Genomic DNA, 21,581 nt, shown 5'->3' with positions numbered 1-21,581 from the left:
AAAACAAAAAACTTCTGGAAAGTCCTGAAAAACCAAGCTAACTGGCTAAAGCATTTAGCCAACAATAGCGTTATCAAAAGTTGTTTCGAAGTGAGAAAACGTTATTTTTGTTATTTATTACTGCCCGATACATTTTATGATGGAGACCTATCCGAAGTTACGCTCTTTCCACAACTTCTTTTGGTCGGTTTTCGTGGCATAGCCAGGAAAAGCTGTTTAGTAGCATCAGTTAGCTTAGCATTGGACTCTCCGACAATAAATCCCAGCCTCCTCTGAGCCTTGTTGGACGGCTGGAATTTGTGACTTTACCCGCAGGTAATGGGCCCTATTCTACATTTCAGCTGCATGTTTTATTTAACAAAGCTTTACTGCTGTAAATGCTGTAGAGCATTACATTCCTATCACATAATAGCTAGAGTTAAGTGTCGAAGTCTCAAAATAAAGTGTAATATTATAAACTACTTTTTAAATGTTAGTTTTAGTTACTACAATAACGTTGGAGGCTGTATTCAATGTAAATGAAATGTCACATTGTACTGTGTTTAATTAAATGTAGGTCGAAAGGGATTTGCAAATCCATGCATGATTTTTAAAAATTAAATATTCCCAACTTTTTTGGGACCAGAGTCGTAGATGATTCCTTATTATCACTTGTTTAATGTCATGGTTGTCCTGAAAGCTGTTGTAGAATGTGTGTTGCGTTTTGGGTTATAATACCTTACAGTCGGACAACTTGGATCCAATATAACATCAAGAAAGACCCACAAAAAATGAAGAAACACAGAAAGACAAAAGAAAACATTATATGCGAGACAGATAATTGATTTTAATAATGTAGAAAAGCTTTTAATATTGTTTAGAAGTGCCGGAGACGGCATTAAAAATTGCATATAAATATATAAATGTCATTAAGGGTAACAAGAGCATAGAGTCAGACAACTTGGATGATATGGACAGGTGATTCTCATGAACATGGTACAGCTCATAGCAAAAATACAAGGGCGTTGAATACATATTTTCTTTGACCCTTTATAACATATACAATCTAAAGTCACTGTTTAATATGAATTTCTAATCTATTTGAAAAAGTTTAAGGTATTTTTTGACATTTTTAGAGACACTGTGAGCAACAAAAGTCAGTACCATAACACATTTTTAAATAGAAATTAAAAAAACAACGAAAGTTTTTTTCTTTGGCAAGCACTTAAATATGCTCAAGGGTAGCGGGTATCACCAAAATGTATTTTATTAAAATATGCACATATTTTAATGCAAATAATTCTATCATTACCGTAACATTTAATCATTTTTTGTCATCAGTTTTCTTTCAGATTTTGTTCTTTATGCATTGTTAAAAAACATTATATTTGATTATATTCTGTTAAATATACATTTTTAAACAAATGTATATTTATTTTTATAAAGTTTATTAAATATTTATTGTATATAAGTGTGGGGAAACCATGAAATTTTTATCTGTACGCATTACGGTAATGAATTTGTGAATCAAAAATATGTTAAAAAATAGAGAAAATATTATTTTAGCACAAAACAATGAGTTGTGCCTCATTATGGCTATATTGTTCATTCATGTAAAAGTGAAATATATTTAGTTTAATAAAGTATGTCCTTATAATCTTCACAGACATAACTTAGACTGGCTTCACGAGAATCTTCTTTCACGAGAAAGAAATGACCATTATATGCCAGACAGATCATCAGATAATTGATAATAATTGTGTATGGTAGAAGAGATTTTATTAAAGTTGTGTTCTTTTACCCCCAGCTTCCTTTAACAGCATCACCCTCAAAATGTCCATCCTAGGATTAAAGAAGAAACAGCCCAAGACTTTTAAAGTCAAAGTAATCACTATGGATGCAGAAATGGAGTTCAGTTGTGAGGTATGGGTTTATTAAGACAATCTTTGAGCCTGGAAAGATGTTCTATCTTTCTCCTGCATGGATGAGTGTCTTATTATCATGTCCAGGTCAACGTATAAGACAATAAAAGGTCTGCTGCTGATGAAAACATCTGTTTATGTTCACACCTATATTTATATTTTTTGTCGCACATTTGCTTGTTTGTAGCTGAGTACCTACTTTTAGATTTGTACAAACTCAGGGTAGTATAAAGAAACCCCTGACAAATCAGTCATATAAGTATTTTATCATAAAGATTAAAGTGATGTGTTTTATACAAAAAGAGCATGATTTATTTGTTATTATATCCAGTGGTTAAATGTCACATTTAAGTACATTTACTCAAGTCGTGCACTTAAGTACAATTTTGATGTACTTGTTCATAACTAGAATATTTCAATTTTCATGATACTTTATACTTCTACCCCACTACATCTTAGCTGACAGCTTTGGTTATTTTTCAGGTTGAGATCGAACATAAAAAACATGACATATTTTAAATTAAACTGAATTAAATTGAACCTCATAATATTATATTAAGTTGTTAAACTTAGCCCTACATTGAGAAAATTTAGAATCTGCTTACATACATGCATCAACAATAATAATCCAATAATATAGAATATATAAAACAATCTGAGTGGGTCCATTCTCCATGACAAATACTTGTCATACGTTTTGATGCTGATACTTTTGTTCTTTTACTGCAGTAAGTTTTGAATGCAGGACTTTTACTTGTAGTGGAGTCATTTCACAGTTTGATATTAGTACTTTTACTGAAGTAAGGGATCTTAATAATTCTTCCACCAGTGGAAGAACTCACCGGTGTCTTCATTAATCACTGTTTTTTGTTTTGTTTTTTTCAGGTGAAGTGGAAAGGTAAAGACCTGTTTGACCTGGTCTCTCGCACTGTAGGTCTTAGGGAGACCTGGTTCTTCGGACTCAGGTACACCGTAAAGGACACCTACGCATGGCTGAAACCAGAGAAACGGGTGAGTGCAGGAGTAAAGCTGTGAAGTTAAAACCCTTAGCGTACATGTCACTATTTTTATTTTTGTAGCTGGGCTCAGTTTCAAAAGGTGAATACTAAGACCGAAGGTATGATACCAACCACCAAGAGGACAATTTCAAATATCTTGTTTTATCTGGCAGACAGTGCAAAACATATTAAGTTTATAATTATAATAAAACTCAAGCAGATCTTATATCATAGAGGGCGAGACGGCTAATGTTTTTCCATTTTTGGATTAGTTCTTAATTTAATTGATTATTTACCTGATTATTTAACTGCCGGCGGGTTTCATCCTCAAATGGGTCATGCGTGATGAACTTTTCCATTACAAAAAAGCAACTAAAAAGACAGTTCAAGTTGTAATAGTTCTTCCAAATAATTTTATTCTACAGTTGTCATTTAAAATGTGTCTAAAAATAAAGCATGTGCACTAACCAGATCCTGTTAACAACATTAAATTCTGCTTCTCAGCGACACTGTGAAGCCATGATTCATTTCAGTTGATCAACAGTCAGTTGGAAAAGTGTTTTGTGTGTATCTATATATTCAATATGATGGTCAAAGAGCTTCAACTTGATTTTAACGTTTTTATTCTGTATGTCATGTATGTCTGTATGTATGTTTATTACACTGATGACTTTATTGAGAGTCTGGTTTAATATTATTGTTCACTTTTCCTCCATTGTTTATTTTCTCACTAAGGTCTTAGACCAGGAGGTTCCCAAGGACTCCCCCATAACATTTCACTTCCTGGCTAAATTCTTCCCAGAAAAAGTAGAAGAAGAACTTGTCCAAGAGATAACACAGCACCTCTTCTTCTTACAGGTAACATTTCTTGTAAATAAATAACAACTGGCCTGATCGAAGGGTTTTAAAGATTTTGATGGCGTTTTTTATTTTCATATTTAGGCAGAATCTATCTAAATGTTTTTGAAAGGTTAAAATAAATGTTTACGTGGTTCAGTTAATGTGCATACATGTCTTTAAATTGTCTCATCAGGTGAAAAAACAGATATTAGACGAAGAGATATTCTGTTCTCCTGAAGCGTCCGTTCTGTTGGCATCATACGCTGTCCAGGCCAAGGTCAGTAAATGCAACTTCATGCAAATACACCTATGTTGATTTTCTACTTATAATAAATGTTCTTTAACAATGTAAAGACGTGAGAAAATATATGATCATATATAGTTTATTTTATAGTGTAAATTGCAATTTATGTCACATAACACATGTTATATGTATGTTATAAAATAAAACAATATTGTATTGGAGTTGATTTAAGAGATAAGTATAAGAAATGTAAGATAAATATGTTTGGAATTAATTTATAATTTATTGTAAGATAAAGCGATTAATATATGAGAATAAGTCTGACTAAATTAATTATAGTGTATTATTCTATAGGCTTAGGAAGCTAAATAAATAAATAAATAATTTAACTTATTATGGAAAAGGGGTGGTATTAGATAAACTCTTCCCACTCCTTTTCGAATATGTATTTTAAATTAATTAATGTTCCTGTTTTTTTATTTTTACTTTTTTTGACTGCATGCTATTGTGATTATTTTTGCTTTTTTTTATGTATTAATATTATTTTTTATAATTATAAACTTTAATCAGTCACTTTAAAATAATCACGATCCATGAGACCAGCAAGTAAAAAAACAAAAACATTTGAACCTTATGGGTTCTGATTTTTATCCTAAAAAGAAGATACAGATCAACTTATTTACAGAGGAGATAAATGGGAAGTAAAAAGATGAAAGATGAAAAAAACATGCATGATTTAGTTTTTGGTAACGTGCCACAGTGATGTCCACATTTCTTTCTCTTTCTTTCTGGTTTCCCCCTGAATCTCCATCACAGTATGGGGACTATGACCCAGCCTTTCACAAGCCGGGGTTCCTGGCACAAGATGAGCTTTTGCCAAAAAGGGTGAGTGTACAACCCTACACGCATGTTTAACTTGCAACTTATTTCTCAGATAACTTGTCTGTTAACTACATGTTGGCATCTGTTTAGAGCGTTGGTTGTGCACGTTGCTAGAAATTAATGCTATTTGTCCGCAAGATGCAACACACACATTAACAGAATGGAAAATGTAGGGGGAGCACTCTGATCTGATATATCACTGCAGTTTCATAAGACGGAGAACGGATCTTTGTATTTTATTTATCTCTGATTCACCATTTGTGTTAATGGGGTGCTCAACAGCAAAGGGACCACAAATAACAAAAAAAATCCTAATAATAAATTACTAGAAAGCTTTCATGATCTGTTATTTCCCCCATTAACCCATTAGCCAAGCAAAATATCATCTAATGAATCAGTATTGGTTCCAAACAACCTCCAAAAATATGAGGATTTTCTGAATAACTGCACAGAATGCCAACGTTTCTTAAATATTTGTTTTCTCAGCCTCTGCAGCAATCCTTTAGTGTGGAGGCATAGAAAATGTTTAGTTTATTTTTTTCCCCTTTCACCTTCCACGCATGTATTTCAGTGAATCTTTTTGCATTTCGTCGGCCACTTGTCTTAAATGGATAGTTCTGGATTTTGGACATTAAGGTGTATGAAATACTTGCCAGTTGGGTAGTGCATGCAAAGCTGTCAGCTTACTTTCTGAGCTCCTGTGTCAAGTTCTGGCCGATTCTGATCATAGAATAGATAGATCAGGCAAGCTGGCAGGGTCATGAAGGAAAGAAAACAACTTCACTTCACTTGGCACTATCTTGTTTCTTGGAAAAAGCCTTTGGAAAATAGCATGTAGTAATATTACTATATGCTGCAGTATAAAGCTTGCCCACGACCAAAGACCAGGGTTTCCCATTAATAACCTAGACTCCTGCAGCCCACCAGACTCTAATCTGTCCTGTCAGAGTCTCATGTGCTGCACTAACGTCACATTTCAAGCAACTGAAAGTATATCTACACTATTCATAATATAAAGTTATTTTGGGTGGTGTTGTAGTTGCTCAGCAGAGTGTCTGTAACCCGTCAGTCAGTCTAAACCCCGACCCCCACCTCTCCGTCCGCGTCAGAGACATGCGTGTGCGTTTACACAATTACACATACACTGAATTTACCGAGCTGCCCTCCCCACTTCTCCGCTTAAACAATTCCAGCATGACAGAGAAACGTGCCTACCTGTCTGTATCAGTCCCATCCCCACATCATCTCTCTGTGTGCCTGTACGCTAGCAGTGCTAAATACTATCAACCTGTACGGGCTGGTCAGAGATCCAAACACACTGCTGCATACATCGTTCGGTAGTCGCGAGCTAACATTAGCTGAATTAGAAAAAGCGCTAAATAAGTGCAGGTCCAGGTCCATTATATGTATTTGTGTGTGTTTGCAGTAATAATAATTATTAATAATGTTTCTCCTGTGACCCTGTGTCCCAGGTTTTGATGCAGTACCAAATGACAGCTGACATGTGGGAGGAGAAGATCACAGCGTGGTACGCAGAGCACAGAGGCATCGCCAGGTAGGACTTGCCCTACAAGGGCTTCCGGCATCTTTAAAATGTAATGAGAAATGAGGTGTGACGCATGTATCATGCTTTGATATTCCTACACCGTGCAGGGACGAGGCAGAGATGGAATACTTAAAAATTGCTCAGGACCTTGAGATGTACGGCGTCAGCTACTTCGCCATTACTGTGAGTTTAAATGTTAGGTCCGTTAATTTATGGTGTATTGAGAAAAGCAACCGTAAAACACATTACTGTTTCGCTTTATGTTTTTACGCATCACATTGACAGCAAAATAAGAGGGACACAGACCTGTTGCTTGGAGTCGACGCTCAGGGTCTTCACATCTACAGCCCCAACAGCAAACTCAACCCCAACAAATCCTTTCCCTGGAGCGGCATCCGCAACATCTCGTACAGCGAAAAGGAGGTAAATACCAGCGGTGGGGTGTCTTTTTTTTCTTGGACTGTAGCTATTCTGATAACCGATTAATCTTCAGATTATTACTTTCTCATGCTGCAGTTCACAATCAAACCCCTGGATAAGAAGAAAGATGTTTTCAAGTTCTACTCATCTCAACTGCGCGTAAATAAGCTGGTTGGTTCAACTTTTTGTCCATGTAAATGTGTAGCTTTAACAAATTTAAATGACAGTTATGTGAAGTTATTGCTGGTTTGTATCAACTGTGTTTTTAGATCCTGCAGCTGTGCATCGGTAACCACGATCTGTTCATGAGGAGGAGGAAGGTGGACTCCATTGAAGTGCAACAGATGAAGGCTCAAGCGAAAGAGGAGAAAGCCCGGAAGAAGGTCGGTGTCCCTCAGCTCTTCTGGAGCCAGTACAATCATCAGCAATCATGGTTGTTTGACTTAACTTTGATGGGGTTTCTTGCACTCTACATAGATGGAGCGTCAAATACTGGCAAGGGAAAAACAGATGAGAGAGGAAGCAGAACGGGCAAAAGAAGAGATGGAACGAAGACTTTTCCAGCTGCAGGATGAGGCCCGGCTGGCCAACGAGGCACTGGTGAGAGCTCCTGAAAGTTCCTGTTGCAAATGACACACGTTAGAGACAGATTTCTAAATCATGCTAAGCCCTAAACTCTTCCACAATTTATCTTATATTAGTTTGTAAAAATGCACCATGCTTTTTTTCATGCAGTACAAATGTGTTATTTCATCCTACTGTATGTGAATATTGTATGTGCATCCTGGGGTCCCTAAACAGTCTGTGAGCTGCATAAATCGTGTCTGACTGGAAAGTTGAGACTCTTGTGGATTCAATGAGCCCAATTTTCTTAATGTGTGATGATGTTAGTGAGTGAAACTTGGGATCGGTGTATAAAATGAGCTGCTGAGACCTCTAGGATAATCACAGCCTCATGAAACTTCACAACCACAAACTAGAGACCTAGAGCATTCAGAGGATGGATGGCTTTCCACAATATATTGACAATAAGGGGCTTTCTCAGCAGGCAACACAACACCAGTGCTCGCCATACAATCACCGAAGAATAAGATTATCGCAGAAATGTCTGCAAATGGTTTTGAAAACAAATCACAGCATGGATTTTTCTCTTGTGTTCCCCAAATTCTTGGTGCGTTAATGTGGGATTTTTTAAGGACTTTTGACCTTTTTTTAAAAAAAAAAAAATTCTTGTGATAAACCTCTGAAGTCCAGGACATTTTGGTTCAAATTTGTCAACCTCCTATGCATTGGTTTCTGTCTCTGTTCAGCATCTTTCAGTCTGCCCTTACATTACATGCATGGCTCCTTTTTCTCCACACAAACTTGGCTATCAGTCAGATTTTTTCATTTTATTTTAATTAACAAAGTATGAAGATGCCAGGAACCCAAAAGACACAGGAAATGTTTTTTTCTTCTTCTTTTTACCATTTATACACACAAAAACAGCAGGAAAAAGAACAAATGATAAAACTACAAATCAGTCTATTTGCGTGTAAATTAAAAATAGTAATAGTTTTCATTGTAGAAAGAAAATTCACATTTTAAAAATGGTCTAGAAACATAAATGGCACACTGAAAGCTCCTATGATTGCACTTTCAACTGTTTTTCTCAGCTTGTCTACATATCATATATGAATAAAGTTATTACTGTAAATAAAACATGTGTATTTTTTTAATAAATAGATGGACTCCAGAGGGTTAAAAAAAGTTCATTTTAGCACAAAGTCCGTTTAACAAATGGTAACAACAATAATTGTTATAATTTATGAGGCATAATTAAGCAAGAAATGAGCCTTAACAAAACACAATGTTTGTTACAGATTTATGACTAGAACTGGCTGATACTCAGTACTTAGCTTTAGCTCAAAGAAATCTTCAGGTTCCAGCTTTCAGATGAACTACACCACTTCTTTGTGGCGTCTACTGTTGACCTGCTGTCTCATGTCACGTTTTTGCGATGCATTTTCTCCAGCTGAGATCTGAAGAGACGGCGGACCTGCTGGCAGAGAAGGCCCAGATTGCTGAGGAGGAGGCCAAGCTGTTGGCCCACAAGGCTGCAGAAGCTGAACAGGACAGGCAGAGGTTAGAGGTCACCGCCATGAAGACCAAAGAGGAGAAACGGCTGATGGAGCAGAAAATGAGGGAGGCAGAGCAGCTGGCTGTCAAACTGGTGGAGCAGTCTGAGAGGAGGTCTGGAATCATTTTGAATAGTGTCACTAAAACCCTCAGCTTTTCACTGTCTCCCAGTTAGAGACACCTAAAAAACTTTGCAATGTCCTGAAAAAAGTATAGTTATCTTTCCAAACTTTTTGTCTCATATCATAAAAATACTTCCAAGTGGTTATAATGTGATGAATCTATCAACGTTTTGGTCTACTACAGTGTCCTAGTGGTCAATGCTCAGTATGACAGAATCTATTCATTTAGATTTATCTATTTCAACCTGTCATCTCTGCAGAGGCAGTGTTTTTTCCCCTCTATCATAATTTTCCAAAGCTTGTGTAAACTGGAGCAAAAATTCTAACTGCATTCACAGATTTGCTGTATTAATTATTATTATTCTAAGTTAGTTATCAAAAAGGCAGATTACTAACATACAACAGTGCAACAATTTGCAAAGGAAAGCTGCTAACAAAGCCCTGCTAATTCAGTGATATCATTTAATTTCCTATAAACTCTTCACAATTTAAGTCCCCAGTTATTGTGTAATTTGAAAGCTTTTATTGTGAAGCAGCAAAATCAGGACGTGTTTGGTTTTTATCAGCAGTATCCTAACCTTCGTATTGTCTTGCTGTCGACCATGCAACTTGTTTGATTGTTTATAAAGTATAAATGATCACCTAATTCTGTGTTACACCTTCTTGGGTAACTTAATTCCAAGTCCTTACCACAAGTTTTTCTCTTGTTTTTGGAATTTTTCTAGATAAAAGACACCCAAATTGGGATATTAAAACATGGTCAAAGGTTAACGTGACTGAAAGCGATCATAAAACAGTCAAATAACGCAGCTTCGAACCACAGAGACTGAGTTAGAAGCTGTAAGAACTACTGAGAGCTGAACACAAAAAAAGTTAAGAAAACACAAGATATTATTTTATTGATCCCCGTGGGGGAATTTCAGGTGTTGCAGCAGCACAAGTACAGAGTAAAACAGATTAAGATCATACAAATAGAATAGAATGATAAAATAAAAAAGTTAAAATAGAACTATAAGTCATAAACAAACAATAAAGACACTACATCCACAAGTGGTATGCCAAAACTAGTAGTGCAAAACCTTTTAAAATGCTTGTTTGTTGACCTGCACATCCATAATAGTAACCGTTAAGTAATCTATCTCTGTGATCTGTCAGCCCTGAACTCACCAAACCCTCTGGTTCCAGGTTGAAGGAGGCAGATCACCTGAAACAGGACCTGACTGAGGCCAAGGACGCTGAGCGGAGGGCCAAACAAAAGCTGCTGGAGATCACCAAAACAACTTACCCTGTACGGTGATCGCCACACTGCCGCCTCTTTGATTGCTTAGGGCACTGTTTTTTAAAGTGAGGGGGTCGTGGAAACATTGATACAGTTTTTTTATATCTGTCTTTAAAAACCAAAGACATTGAATGTAATGAGTAAATAGGCCTAACAGAAGAGAAAATATGCTTACTGTTAATATTACTGTTGAATATGAGTACAGAAATTACAAGGAATGTTTATAACAGAAGAAAGACTGATTATTAATACAAAATAGAAGAATATATTAAGAAGTTTATGTTTTTATTTTTGATATTTACCATCATAATATACACGTTATTTTAAAATAAATTGCAACAGAGGGTCCCGCTAGAGGCTGATGCTACATGGGGTTTAGGGATGCACGATATGGAATGTTTTCAGCTTATACCAACTTTTTTAATAGTTCATTATTTTTAGGTTTATGCACATTTGAGGGTAAGATCGAATATTCCACAACTCTGACCTCACCAAATCTCCCTGACAGTATTGTTGTTTACAAGAGGAACAAAAAGTTCTGACTCTTCAGATGATCATCAAAAAAACTCCAAAAATACTTTTTATGGCTTTTATAGAGCATTTTGCTTCATGATGATTAACCCATAACTACCGTAATTAAGAAGAGACTCTACAGTCAAAAACATGTTTTTTCATGCACTGGTCAATTTCTGGTCTATGTTTCTCTATGTCTTCTTTCATAATAGTGGAAAGAAAACATCCAAAAAGAAAACCCATTTCTGTGTATATTTTACTATATTTTGTATATGTTGATTTCCCCCTACATTCACTAAAAGTTAACATCCTGTTGCAGCTTGTAGCACTGTGAGTGTAGTCTAAACCTTCGTTAGAAAGCTTTTTTTACATGTTTTATATAAATGACATTAAATATTTTGACTTCAAATATTATTTTTCTTTAAGATTGTATAAAAACCTTTAAAGGCCATTTTCTCAAAATTAGTTTTCCTCATGAATCTCAACTTCAGCTCCACTTACAGACACCAAACTGACCAGTTTTATTCCCAACTTTATTCTGAAGGTTTTAAAAATCATTCATACTCTGATTTATACAACATTTTGTGCCTTGAAACATGACGAAAATTGTTTTTTTCAAATGGCTTTTGACATTATTTTCTGATTTATGAAGGGATAATGGGAGATATCGCAATTTCCTTCTGTAATAAAACTGAGTCTCATAAATCAACAAAATAAAATACTAAGTTTGCTTTGTCCAATGTTCATATTTATGTCCTGGAAGTGTATGCAAATGAGCGCTTATTTTATGAGATCACACCTCATTTGCATATGTAAACATAACATTTTGGAGAGAAAAAATATATCTATTAGATATCTATTAGTTTAAAATTGTAGTGTCCTATAGTATCTCCCCTTAATGTTAATATAAATAATAAAGTCCTAATGACCCAAAAGCCTGTGGCTGCTTAGTCTGCAGCTGAATGAAATGCACTGACATAATATGTCGGAAGAGACGCGTAAAGTTATTAAACACAAGAAAACAAAAAGTGTATTTTCTCTCTCTGAAAGGTTATTATGGAAATTGCCCCCCCCCCCCCCCCCCCCCCCCCCAAAAAAAATAGTTTATAGTTTGCTTTTTCTTTCTCTGTCATCTCAGAATAGAAACTGTTAAAAAGACATTGGAGAACTATAGAAGAAAAGTTTAGCTTCATACACTTTGAACTCCTCCCTTCAGAAGTGTAACTCCATACTTGACATCAGTTTCCCTGTTTTTCAGCTCATTGCAGCGTACTCCACTCCCCCCGCTCCCCCTGCTCCGCCCGAAGCAGCCGACTTTTCCTACGAATCCGCATCCACACGCCTCGACTTCAAGGACTCTGACATGAAAAGGCTGTCCATGGAGATCGAGAGAGAGAGGTGAGTTTAAAGTCTCTGTGAGATAAAAAATCCCCCCAGTTTTAACCCCTGTGATTCTGTAGGCCTATTCATACCACCATTTCAAGCCACGATATTTACGGCTCTGTAACTTCTCACCTGCACTATGAAAGTGCCAGAGTGTGTAAAATTGGTGGGACTGTTGAGCGCGGGATCACTATGAATCGTCAAAGCCGTAAAATATGTGACGTGTCATCTGAAAATAACAACTGCAGCCACCGTCGCTAACTGTACACAAAGTGTCCGCTGCTTGTTGCAAACAATTTGAAGTTTCTTACTGTACACATACTGCTGCAGCACATACATACTGTACTGCTACAGAGCTAACTCTACAGCCCATTAGCACTGCTGCTGCTGTGTTGCACTCATCTCCTCCCACCTCGTTCCGTGACGCCGGACTGCACTATGAATGGCCACAAATATCACGCCTTTTCGGGATCATTATGAATGTCCTAAGGCGAAAAGCCGGCACAGATCTTTTCGGCAAGATAGCGGGACTTTTGCAGGTACGCACTATGAAAGGGCCTTGTTTCAAAAGAATCCTCATCAGAGTAATTTTACAATAAAGTCCCTGCCTTTTTTTTCTTCCTGTAAAACAATTTCAAACTCACTCCGTTTACAACAATTAATCCAATCAAATGGTTCTTAAAACGGTCATAGTTATGGTTGTAGCAGCTATCAGCAAAACAGAGAGAGACAGAAAGCTGTGTATGTTTGCAGGTCAAAAACCCTCCATTCATAGAATCTGGGCTTAAGGTATGTAACCAACGTTTTCACTTCCAAAACATGTGGCTGAGGTGTTTTTCAGGGAGGCTTTGGCCCGACTCACCTGGTCAAAAAGTCCACAAAGTTTCCCTTTTACATCAGCTACACTTGCAAGAAAAAGTATGTGAACCCTCTGAAATTACCTGGTTTTCTGCATTAATTTGTCATGAAATGTGATCTCATCCGCATGTAAGTCCCAAGTATAGACAAACACAATGTCCTTAACCTAATACCACACAAACAATTTTAATATTTCATGTTTTTATTGAACACATCCATTAAACATTCAAAGTGATGGTGGAAAAAGTAAGTGAACCCTTGATTTAATAACTGGTCGAACCTTCTTTAGCAGCAATAACCTCAACCAAACCCTTCTGATAGCTGCTGATCAGAACTGAACAACGTTCAGGAGGAATTTTGGACCATTCTTGCTTTCAGAACTGCTCCAGCTTAGCCAAATAGATAGGATGTCTGGTGTGAACGGCTCTCTGGAGGTCATTCCACAGCATCTCTATTGGATTGAGGTCTGGGCTCTGACTGGGCCACTCCAAAAGGTGGATTTACTTTTTTGAAGGCATTCTCAAGTAGATTCACTTTGATGTTTAAGGTCATTGTCCTGCTGCATCAGTTAACTTCTACTGATCTTCAGCTGGCAGACAGACACCCTGACATTAACCTGTAGGATACCTTGATAAATGGGAATACATTTTCCCCTCAATGATAGTAAGTGGTCCAGGCCCTGAGACAGCAAAACAGCCCCACGTCATGATGCTCCTCCATTATACTTCATTGTTGGGATGATGTTCTCAGATTGGTATGAGGGCCCTTTTTACACCATAGGTAGTGCTGCGTGTTCTTCATGAACAATTCAGCCTTAGGCCCAGGTCACACGTGGACGCTCGCGGGTGAAAACGACAAAATATTTTATCGGAAGTGCTTTTCGTTTAGACGGTGACGGTGTTTTGGGGGCTTAAAGACGCAAAAATCTGAAACCACCCTCCAAAGTGGAAAAGTTAAATATGCTCCGCCGTATCGTGTCCGTCTACACTGCCAAGACGCAAAACTCTGCTCAGATCTGCTCACGTCACGTATGTGTTTACGTCACGTACATGCTCCAGTACAGGAAAATAAACAAATGTGGGATTATTTCCATGCGTCGGACCTTCAAGCTGCTCTGGCAGCTCTAATAAACTTACAGGAGTCTTTCCACCAAATGTACAGGATATGTAGAGATGGTATTAGTGAACAGAGAAGGATCTGTAATTATCTCTATCACATTTTGGATGCAGCAATTGGTGGGAGGCGAGCCAGACGGCTGTGAACGAGACCTGGGAGATCTAGTGGATGGTGGAGAACTTTGTGGAAGGAGTAGCTGATGAAAATGCGTGGCGTGAAAACTTCTGCATGCCCAAAGATGCTCTTATCGCTTTAAGTGATGCCGCCTGGCTGCATACAATTGAATTTCACACATTTTTGCGTCACCGTGTGCACGCAGATTTCCTCCCGAAAATGCTTGTCTAAACGAGGAATAAAAAGTGAACACACAACGCTACTTTTGCGTCTTCTGTTCAGACCGTCCTCGTGTAGTTTCATCAGTCCACTAAACATTTTCCCAGTAGTGTTGTGGAGTGTCAAGGTGCTCTTTGGTAAACTTCAGACATGCAGTGGTGTTTCTTTGGAAAGCAGCTGCCTCCTCCGTGGTGTCCTGCCATGGACGCCATGCCTGTTCAGTCTTCTGTGTGTGTGGTAGACTAGAGATGTTAACCAGTTCCAATGACTCCTTCAAGTCTTTACTTGTTCTTTTTTACCTCACTGAGCTTTCTGCGTTGGGCCTTTGGAGTGAACTTAGCTGGGCACCTACTTCTAGGGAGAGTAGCCACTAAATCATCTCTATTTGTGGACCATTTGTCTCACTGTGGACTGGTGAATATCTAAAGTCTTTGAGATTACTTTTTAACCCCTTCCAGTCTGATGCTAATTAACAATTCTTGATCGCAGGTCTTCGAAGATCTCTTTTTTTGCGCGGCATGGTTCACATGAGCAGATGCTTCTTGTGAATAGCAATCTCAAAAAGTTTGAGTGTTTTTTACAGGTCAAAGTATCTCTACACCTCACTCAAATCTCATTTCATTTTTAGGACTCCAAGTTTGCTAACTCCTGACTCCAATTAGCTCTTAAGACATGAAATATTATAATTGTTTGTGTGTTATTAGGTTAAGCACGTTGTCTATACTTGGGACTTAGATGCAAATAAGATCATGTTTTATGACAAATTAATGCAGAAAACCAGGTAATTTCAAAGGGCTCCCTTACTTTTTCTTGCAACTGTACTGACTTTAAAATGTGAAGAATTTGATTTAAATCCCTCTTGCAACTGTACGCCCCTCAAATACTTTTTAAGCTAAACAAGCTAAACTGTATCTTCTGTTTCACAGGAACTTTAACCCTCTGAGCCACAACAAGCTATTTTAGGATGTTTTTTGCTCTTTTTTTACATTTTACTCTATGTGTCCTTGTATTTTACTGCAATGTTTAATATCTATATAAATCTATAAGTCCTGCAGCCCAATGGAATCAGCACAATCATGGCTAGAAGTGGGAACAACTCAAACATGTCTGTGTGCAGAATAACAGTAATAATGACAGAAATCAATAAAAAGAAAAATTTGAATTTCTCTGATTAATTGTTTTTTTAAATTCAGGTCCACACATGCTATGAATACATAACTGTTTGCATTTTTACAACCTACAACAACAGTTATGACACAAATCAGGAAAGAAGAAGCTATTCATAAACACTTTTCGAAGTGCCCAAAAGTGTCATTATTATTGTAAAAAAAAAAAGTTTGCTCGACTCCCACCCTGCGTGGGTCAACTCGCCTCAAAACCACTTCCAGCCTTTTCTCTGTCTTGGCTCCCAAATGGTGGAACGAGCTCCCCACAAACATCAGGACCTCAGACAGCCTGTACATCTTCCGCCGCAGGCTGAAGACCTATCTCTTCCAACAATACCTCGGTTAAGTCATGGTCACCTAACAGATATATAAAAAAAAAACAAAAAAAAACCTCTTATTTCTTTTCTCTTCTTTTCCTCTTTAGCATATAGCACTCCTTAGCAATGACAGTTAGCTCTTAAAGTTATGTACTTACTCGATTCCTGTGGTCTATGCCTAGTACCATCAGGTTGAATGCACTTATTGTAAGTCGCTTTGGACAAAAGCGTCTGCTAAATGACATGTAATGTAATGTAATGTAATTTGTCATGTGACCGTTTATCTCAGCAGAATCAATCATGGCTTCACAGTGTCACTGAGGAGCAGAATTTAATTTTTAAAGTTTTAAATGACACATGTAGAACAAAGTTATTACAACAGAAATATCACAAGTTTAAGCTTTGTTTTGTTCACTTTTTGTATAGAAACTTTCATAGCCTTTGACTCGTTCAAGGACTGTCTGCAAGTTTAAACTCTGATGATGATGCCTGTTTTTTTCTATGATAAATGGTGTATTTTTGCCGATTGTCTTTAAAGAAAACGTACTTTGATGTGGTTCAGAGGGTTAAACAACACTTCAGAAAGAGCGTTCACATCTGTTTATGTGTGATATCTTGTCATGCTTTAATGCAGGCTGGAGTACATGGAGAAGAGTAAACACTTGCAGGACCAGCTGAAGGAGCTAAAGACAGAGATCGAGTCTCTGAAGCTAGAGGAGCAGCAGCAGCAGGCTGGGGTCTACAGCCTCCGCAATGAGGCAAGGGGATACGTCCAGGAGCCCGTCTACATACCTCACAGCAATGTACGTATGATCCCTTCATCTCTGCATTGTTATTGCTAATATCGTTACACATAATTCTCTGCTCTGCATGCACCTGTGCATGCAACATTGTACAGAAAATATGTTTTGCCGGCTCTCCTACATTGACAGACACTTTTCACACGCTCTCAAACTGACTAACAAGTTCATAACAATCAAGATGTAAATATGTAATGAAAAGTTAAAATTTCTCATTTAAAATATTGCTAAAAATAAAGCAATTGCACTAACCAGATCCTGTTAAAAACATTAAATTCTGCTGCTCAGCAACACTGAAGCCATGATTGATTCTGACAAATATTCACTAAAAATCTGTTTACACAGAGCAGAGAGGAGAGGACAGGATAGGCTGGAAACATGCTAAATAGAGACCTAGAGCATTCAGAGGATGTGCAGGTATATTGACAATAAGGGGGTTTCTCAGCAGTTTGAAGAAGTGCTCATCATCCAATCGCTGAAAATAAGGATCTCCAAAATAACCAAAGTTTTTTTAACTCAAATCACAGCATGGATTCTGCTGTGTTGTTCCAAAGGTCTTGGCATGTTGATGTTTTATTCTGGAGGGTTTTTCTGACCATTTTTATCCATTCTCAGTATGAAAAAAATTGCATTATTCAGCACCAAATGTGTGTCGTAAATGGTATCAACTCAAAATTGCTGCAACAACTTATTTGAACTTAGTTGAACATGGAAATAGACTTTAAAAAAGCCAACTCTAATGTTATGAGCCTTTATACAGCCTAATAGGTTTCAATAAATAAATAATTAATTAATTAAGTCATTTTTAATTAGATATTTTTGACCAGAACAATTTGACACACAGTGTCATCTGCAGGTTCACAGCTTTCTGATGATGTGCACCACATCTATGACCTGTTGACCCCTTTAACATCCACGGCCCACAACCACCAATTCTCAAAAAAAAGGACCCTGAATATAATCTGGACTATGGGTTTAGAACGCTGACATAAATTGCGCACTCGTAATGAAATCTGCGCACGCAAATCAAACATCAGCACGCTCATATTGTTTTTTCGTGCACTTTCAAATCACTCGCAAGCTATTTTGTATCCTGCATGAGAAAAACATGCACAAATTTCACCACAAATGCACATTTCTTTTCAATGATTTTGTCCACTTTTGCTCTCTCAAACTGCTCGTCTTGTTTTGCAGCGAAACTCTGCATACATGTCACAGATGGCCTTCTTTGAAGAGGTGTGATCCGAGTCCTGTGAGATGAGGAAGGAGGGCGCCAGCTGTTGGGACTTTTCCTTAATATGTTTGGTTAATTTTTTACCTACCAGAGAGACCTTCAAATACAATGTGACTTTGGAAAGGCTCTAAATATATCCTGAACAACAAACAGCTGCTAGTTTGGCTGCCTGCACAGGTTTCCACGCTAGATTGTACCACAGTTACACAACAGCACCTTCCACATTTCATTTCCAACACAGTAATGTGTCTGAAGATGAATTTATAAACGAGTTGCTGATGATTATTTGTGGTTTTAAGGGATATGCAGCTGTAATATGGTCAGATATTTTATCATAACAGACAAGTTATACATTATTGCCTGAAGCTCACTTTGTGGCAGTTATTGGGGTTTGAATTTGACAGATGTAATTAGGTAAATTATCTTTTGTAAATATGGTCATTTTTTTTTCAAACCAGCAAAGTGTTTTGCAAACGTTTTAAAGTAGTACATCAAAGAAACCCGACGTCCTGATTATACATTTACCAAGCTTTTGATGAATGTACAGCACCAGTCAAAAGTTTGGTCACACCTTCTCATTCAGTGGTTTTAGTTATTTTATGTTATTTTCGACATTGTAGATTAAAACTGAAGACATCAAATCTACGAAAGAACAAATGGAATTATGTATTAAACAAAAAAAGTGTTAAACAAACCAGAATACATTTTATATTTTAGATTCTTCTTCTGGTCACCTGGATGGTTTTCAGTTTGTCAAGAGTGAATTGGTGGAGTTTTTTAATGTGTTTAATGAGAATCTAAACTGTAAAACCTATTCTGGTTTGTTAAACACTTTTTCATTTACTACATAATTCCACATGTGTTGCATCATAGTTCTGATGTCTTTCATGTTAATCTACAATGTAGAAAATAAAATAAAAATACATTGTAAAAAGTAGAATGAGGAGCTGAGTCCAAACTTTTCACTAAAGACAACTCTTCATCAATGACATGTAATGTGAAAACTAAAGGGGGTATTTTATGAAAAACTCTTGTAGAAACTAGAGCCCGACAGATATGGGATTTTTGAGACTTATAAAATATTCATCAATAACCGATATGGTGGCTGATATAGTAATTTTTTTCACCGATTTTTCACCACTCTGCAAATGCATCCAGAGTGCTTCTTTCTCAAACATATAATTTATTAAATAATACTCAGCATTGTTATGCATTATATAAACAATGTATTATATTGCCAGCCAATTCTACACACGATAACTGAGGAAAAATATGATAAACATTCAATCATGAGGATTTTAACCCTTTAAATGCCAGTTTGATTACTTGATATCACTGTTGTTAAAACATAAAATTAGTTATTTTCCATAAAACAGTCTTGGATATTTCAAAGATGAGTCAAAATATTGACTTTGATGCATTATTAGTTTTTGTGTAGCATCAGATTTAAAATTTACTCTCCTCTTAAGTCAGTGCCAGTTTTAATAGCAGATTTTTGGAAGTGGGCTTTTTTGTCCCTAATGGCAGTATTCTATTGATCTTTTATAAATATTTAAATTTGAATTCCAAAACTTGTCAAGAAACAGACTTTCTTACGAAAAATTGTGCCATATGCACTAACACAGCCAAAATAATGACCAGATCAAGAGGAAAAATTTGCCCAAATTGACTAAAATTTCCATAATGATGCACGAGGGTTAAAAAATTCACAGCAAACATTTCTAAATCACGGCAACATTTTTTGCATTATATATTGAGTCAATAAAAGTTTTCATAGCTGCACATATCGGACAGCATATCCACCGATACAGATAGGCCTTGGGTAGCTTAATATCGGCCCATAATATCTGTCAACAAATATATCTGCCGGGCTCTACTAGAAACCCAAAATGAAAAACCTAAAATGTCCCCTTTAACATTAAAGGTAAGAAACTAAGCTAAGAAATTGCGACTTACCTTGCAAAAGTAGAAGTTGACACGCCATGAAAAGGTTGAATGCAGTTTCTGATCTTTGTTTGCCGTTTCTGTGACACAGAAACACACCGGTGCCTTCGTATTTTTCTCATGCCTGTAGTTGATAGAAATGTAGTATACAGTTACAAGCTTGAGCTCTGCCATTTCAAGTTTTTACATTTTGTATTCTACACTGTTGACGTGCCTTGAATTTTATTTTTTACTCTTATGATTTCATTAACTAAGGTTTTATTTGGTATCACTGTTCTCATGTGTCTTATCATTTGGTGACTTTAAGTTTGGAGTTGATGTCATACTGACTGATTTACAGATTGATGGCTTTCCTGTTTTCTTTCGCTCCTTTTGATTTCCTCAGCTCATGTACTTCTCAGGGTTAGTGTTTGAGACAATCACTGCAGATAGAATAGCAGCTGTTTACCCCGTGAGATGGACACTAACGGGATCCATTATTGGTTTACCTTTTCCAACAGCGTATTTCCATTCAACTAGTAAAGATTGATTGTGATTCACATGGAAAGTCAGTGTGTGCACCGGTGGAGTGGCGTGACTTTTCCACCAGGTGGCACTGCCGGATAGGTGTCAAAAGTATTTCTCGTGGCACAAAAAATGCTGAGTGTGAATCTCTTGGATGTCATTGTCATATTGATCAAGTGTCTGTGTTTTTGTTCCGGTGCCTGCTGCCCAAATTGAACTACATAAGAATGTCTACCTTGACAACAGTTAAATGCTGCCCACATAAATGCATCAATAATAACTAGGACTGCAAGCAGTACTGAACGGGCCCTCGCAGTACACACGTGTCGGGGCATGCTGCAGTCGGGGTGTGTGCGTTACAGGGGCCAGTCTATACCACCCCTATGAATTTCATTGCCTTAAGTGTTATACTGTGACCACGTTGCCAAATATGAAATTAGACTGCCACCACAGCGCCACCTAGGGGCCGATCAATAAAACCTTCAAGGGTTATCCTCAGGAGGGCATTGACAATAAGTATACCAAGTTTGGTTTTTATCTGACCAACCGATGTGGAGATATAAAATACTTCAATTTAAAGAGCGCCACCTAGTGGTCATCGGCCAAAATTTTGCAGAGAGCCTCAGGGGCTCATGGGGAAGTAGTTTCATGTCATTCAGACACACCAACGTGGAGATATGCAACACTCCGTGTTTTGTGTTGATAATAGCGCCACCTGCAGTAAGTTGTTATTTAATAACTTGATTATTCTTTGGGTAATCAAAATTATTTTATTACTTTACTATTATTATAGCGCCACCTAGTGGTGGAAATTCAGGATGACAATAGATTATAAAAATTTTTCTTGTATTCAAAGTTTCATGAGTTTTGGGGTATGTTCAGGCAGTGAAAAATGCGATCATTTGGGTACGAGGAAAAAAAAAACATAAAAAAAAGAATAAACATTCGAAATACAACAGGGACCTCACAGGCCCTAATAATATCAATACAATAATATATTTGGAATATATAAAACAATCTGCATAACGAATACTTTACTTTTGCTACTTTAAGTACATTTTGA

The 21,581-nt window shown here is 37.1% G+C and overlaps 1 protein-coding gene across 1 annotated transcript; it reads left to right on the top strand.

Moving 5' to 3' along the window:
• Window positions 1-20,356, top strand: nf2b (NF2, moesin-ezrin-radixin like (MERLIN) tumor suppressor b). Its single transcript, XM_059351847.1, has 17 exons — window positions 1-315; window positions 1,787-1,902; window positions 2,787-2,912; window positions 3,635-3,757; window positions 3,933-4,016; window positions 4,800-4,868; window positions 6,338-6,420; window positions 6,519-6,594; window positions 6,697-6,834; window positions 6,928-7,002; window positions 7,101-7,214; window positions 7,309-7,431; window positions 8,846-9,063; window positions 10,257-10,359; window positions 12,122-12,261; window positions 16,671-16,839; window positions 18,031-20,356. Exons 2-17 carry the CDS (start codon window positions 1,813-1,815, stop codon window positions 18,076-18,078), a joined length of 1,779 nt encoding a protein of 592 aa, XP_059207830.1. The 5' UTR covers window positions 1-315; window positions 1,787-1,812; the 3' UTR covers window positions 18,079-20,356.
• Window positions 20,357-21,581: the final 1,225 nt, after the last annotated feature.

Source organism: Centropristis striata, chromosome 15 (genome assembly GCF_030273125.1).
Source record: "Centropristis striata isolate RG_2023a ecotype Rhode Island chromosome 15, C.striata_1.0, whole genome shotgun sequence".
NCBI classification, from domain to species: Eukaryota; Metazoa; Chordata; class Actinopteri; order Perciformes; family Serranidae; genus Centropristis; species Centropristis striata.
The sequence above is the reverse complement of the archived record's forward strand: the minus strand, read 5'-3'. Positions and strand labels throughout refer to the sequence as shown.

Bases quoted from the DNA above. Each gene is read 5' to 3' on its own strand.
- nf2b (XM_059351847.1), top strand. From the start codon at position 1,813: ATGTCCATCCTAGGATTAAAGAAGAAACAGCCCAAGACTTTTAAAGTC. The intron at 1,903-2,786 runs GTATGGGTTTAT...TGTTTTTTTCAG, and splicing joins AAATGGAGTTCAGTTGTGAG to GTGAAGTGGAAAGGTAAAGA. The intron at 3,758-3,932 runs GTAACATTTCTT...TTGTCTCATCAG, and splicing joins AGCACCTCTTCTTCTTACAG to GTGAAAAAACAGATATTAGA.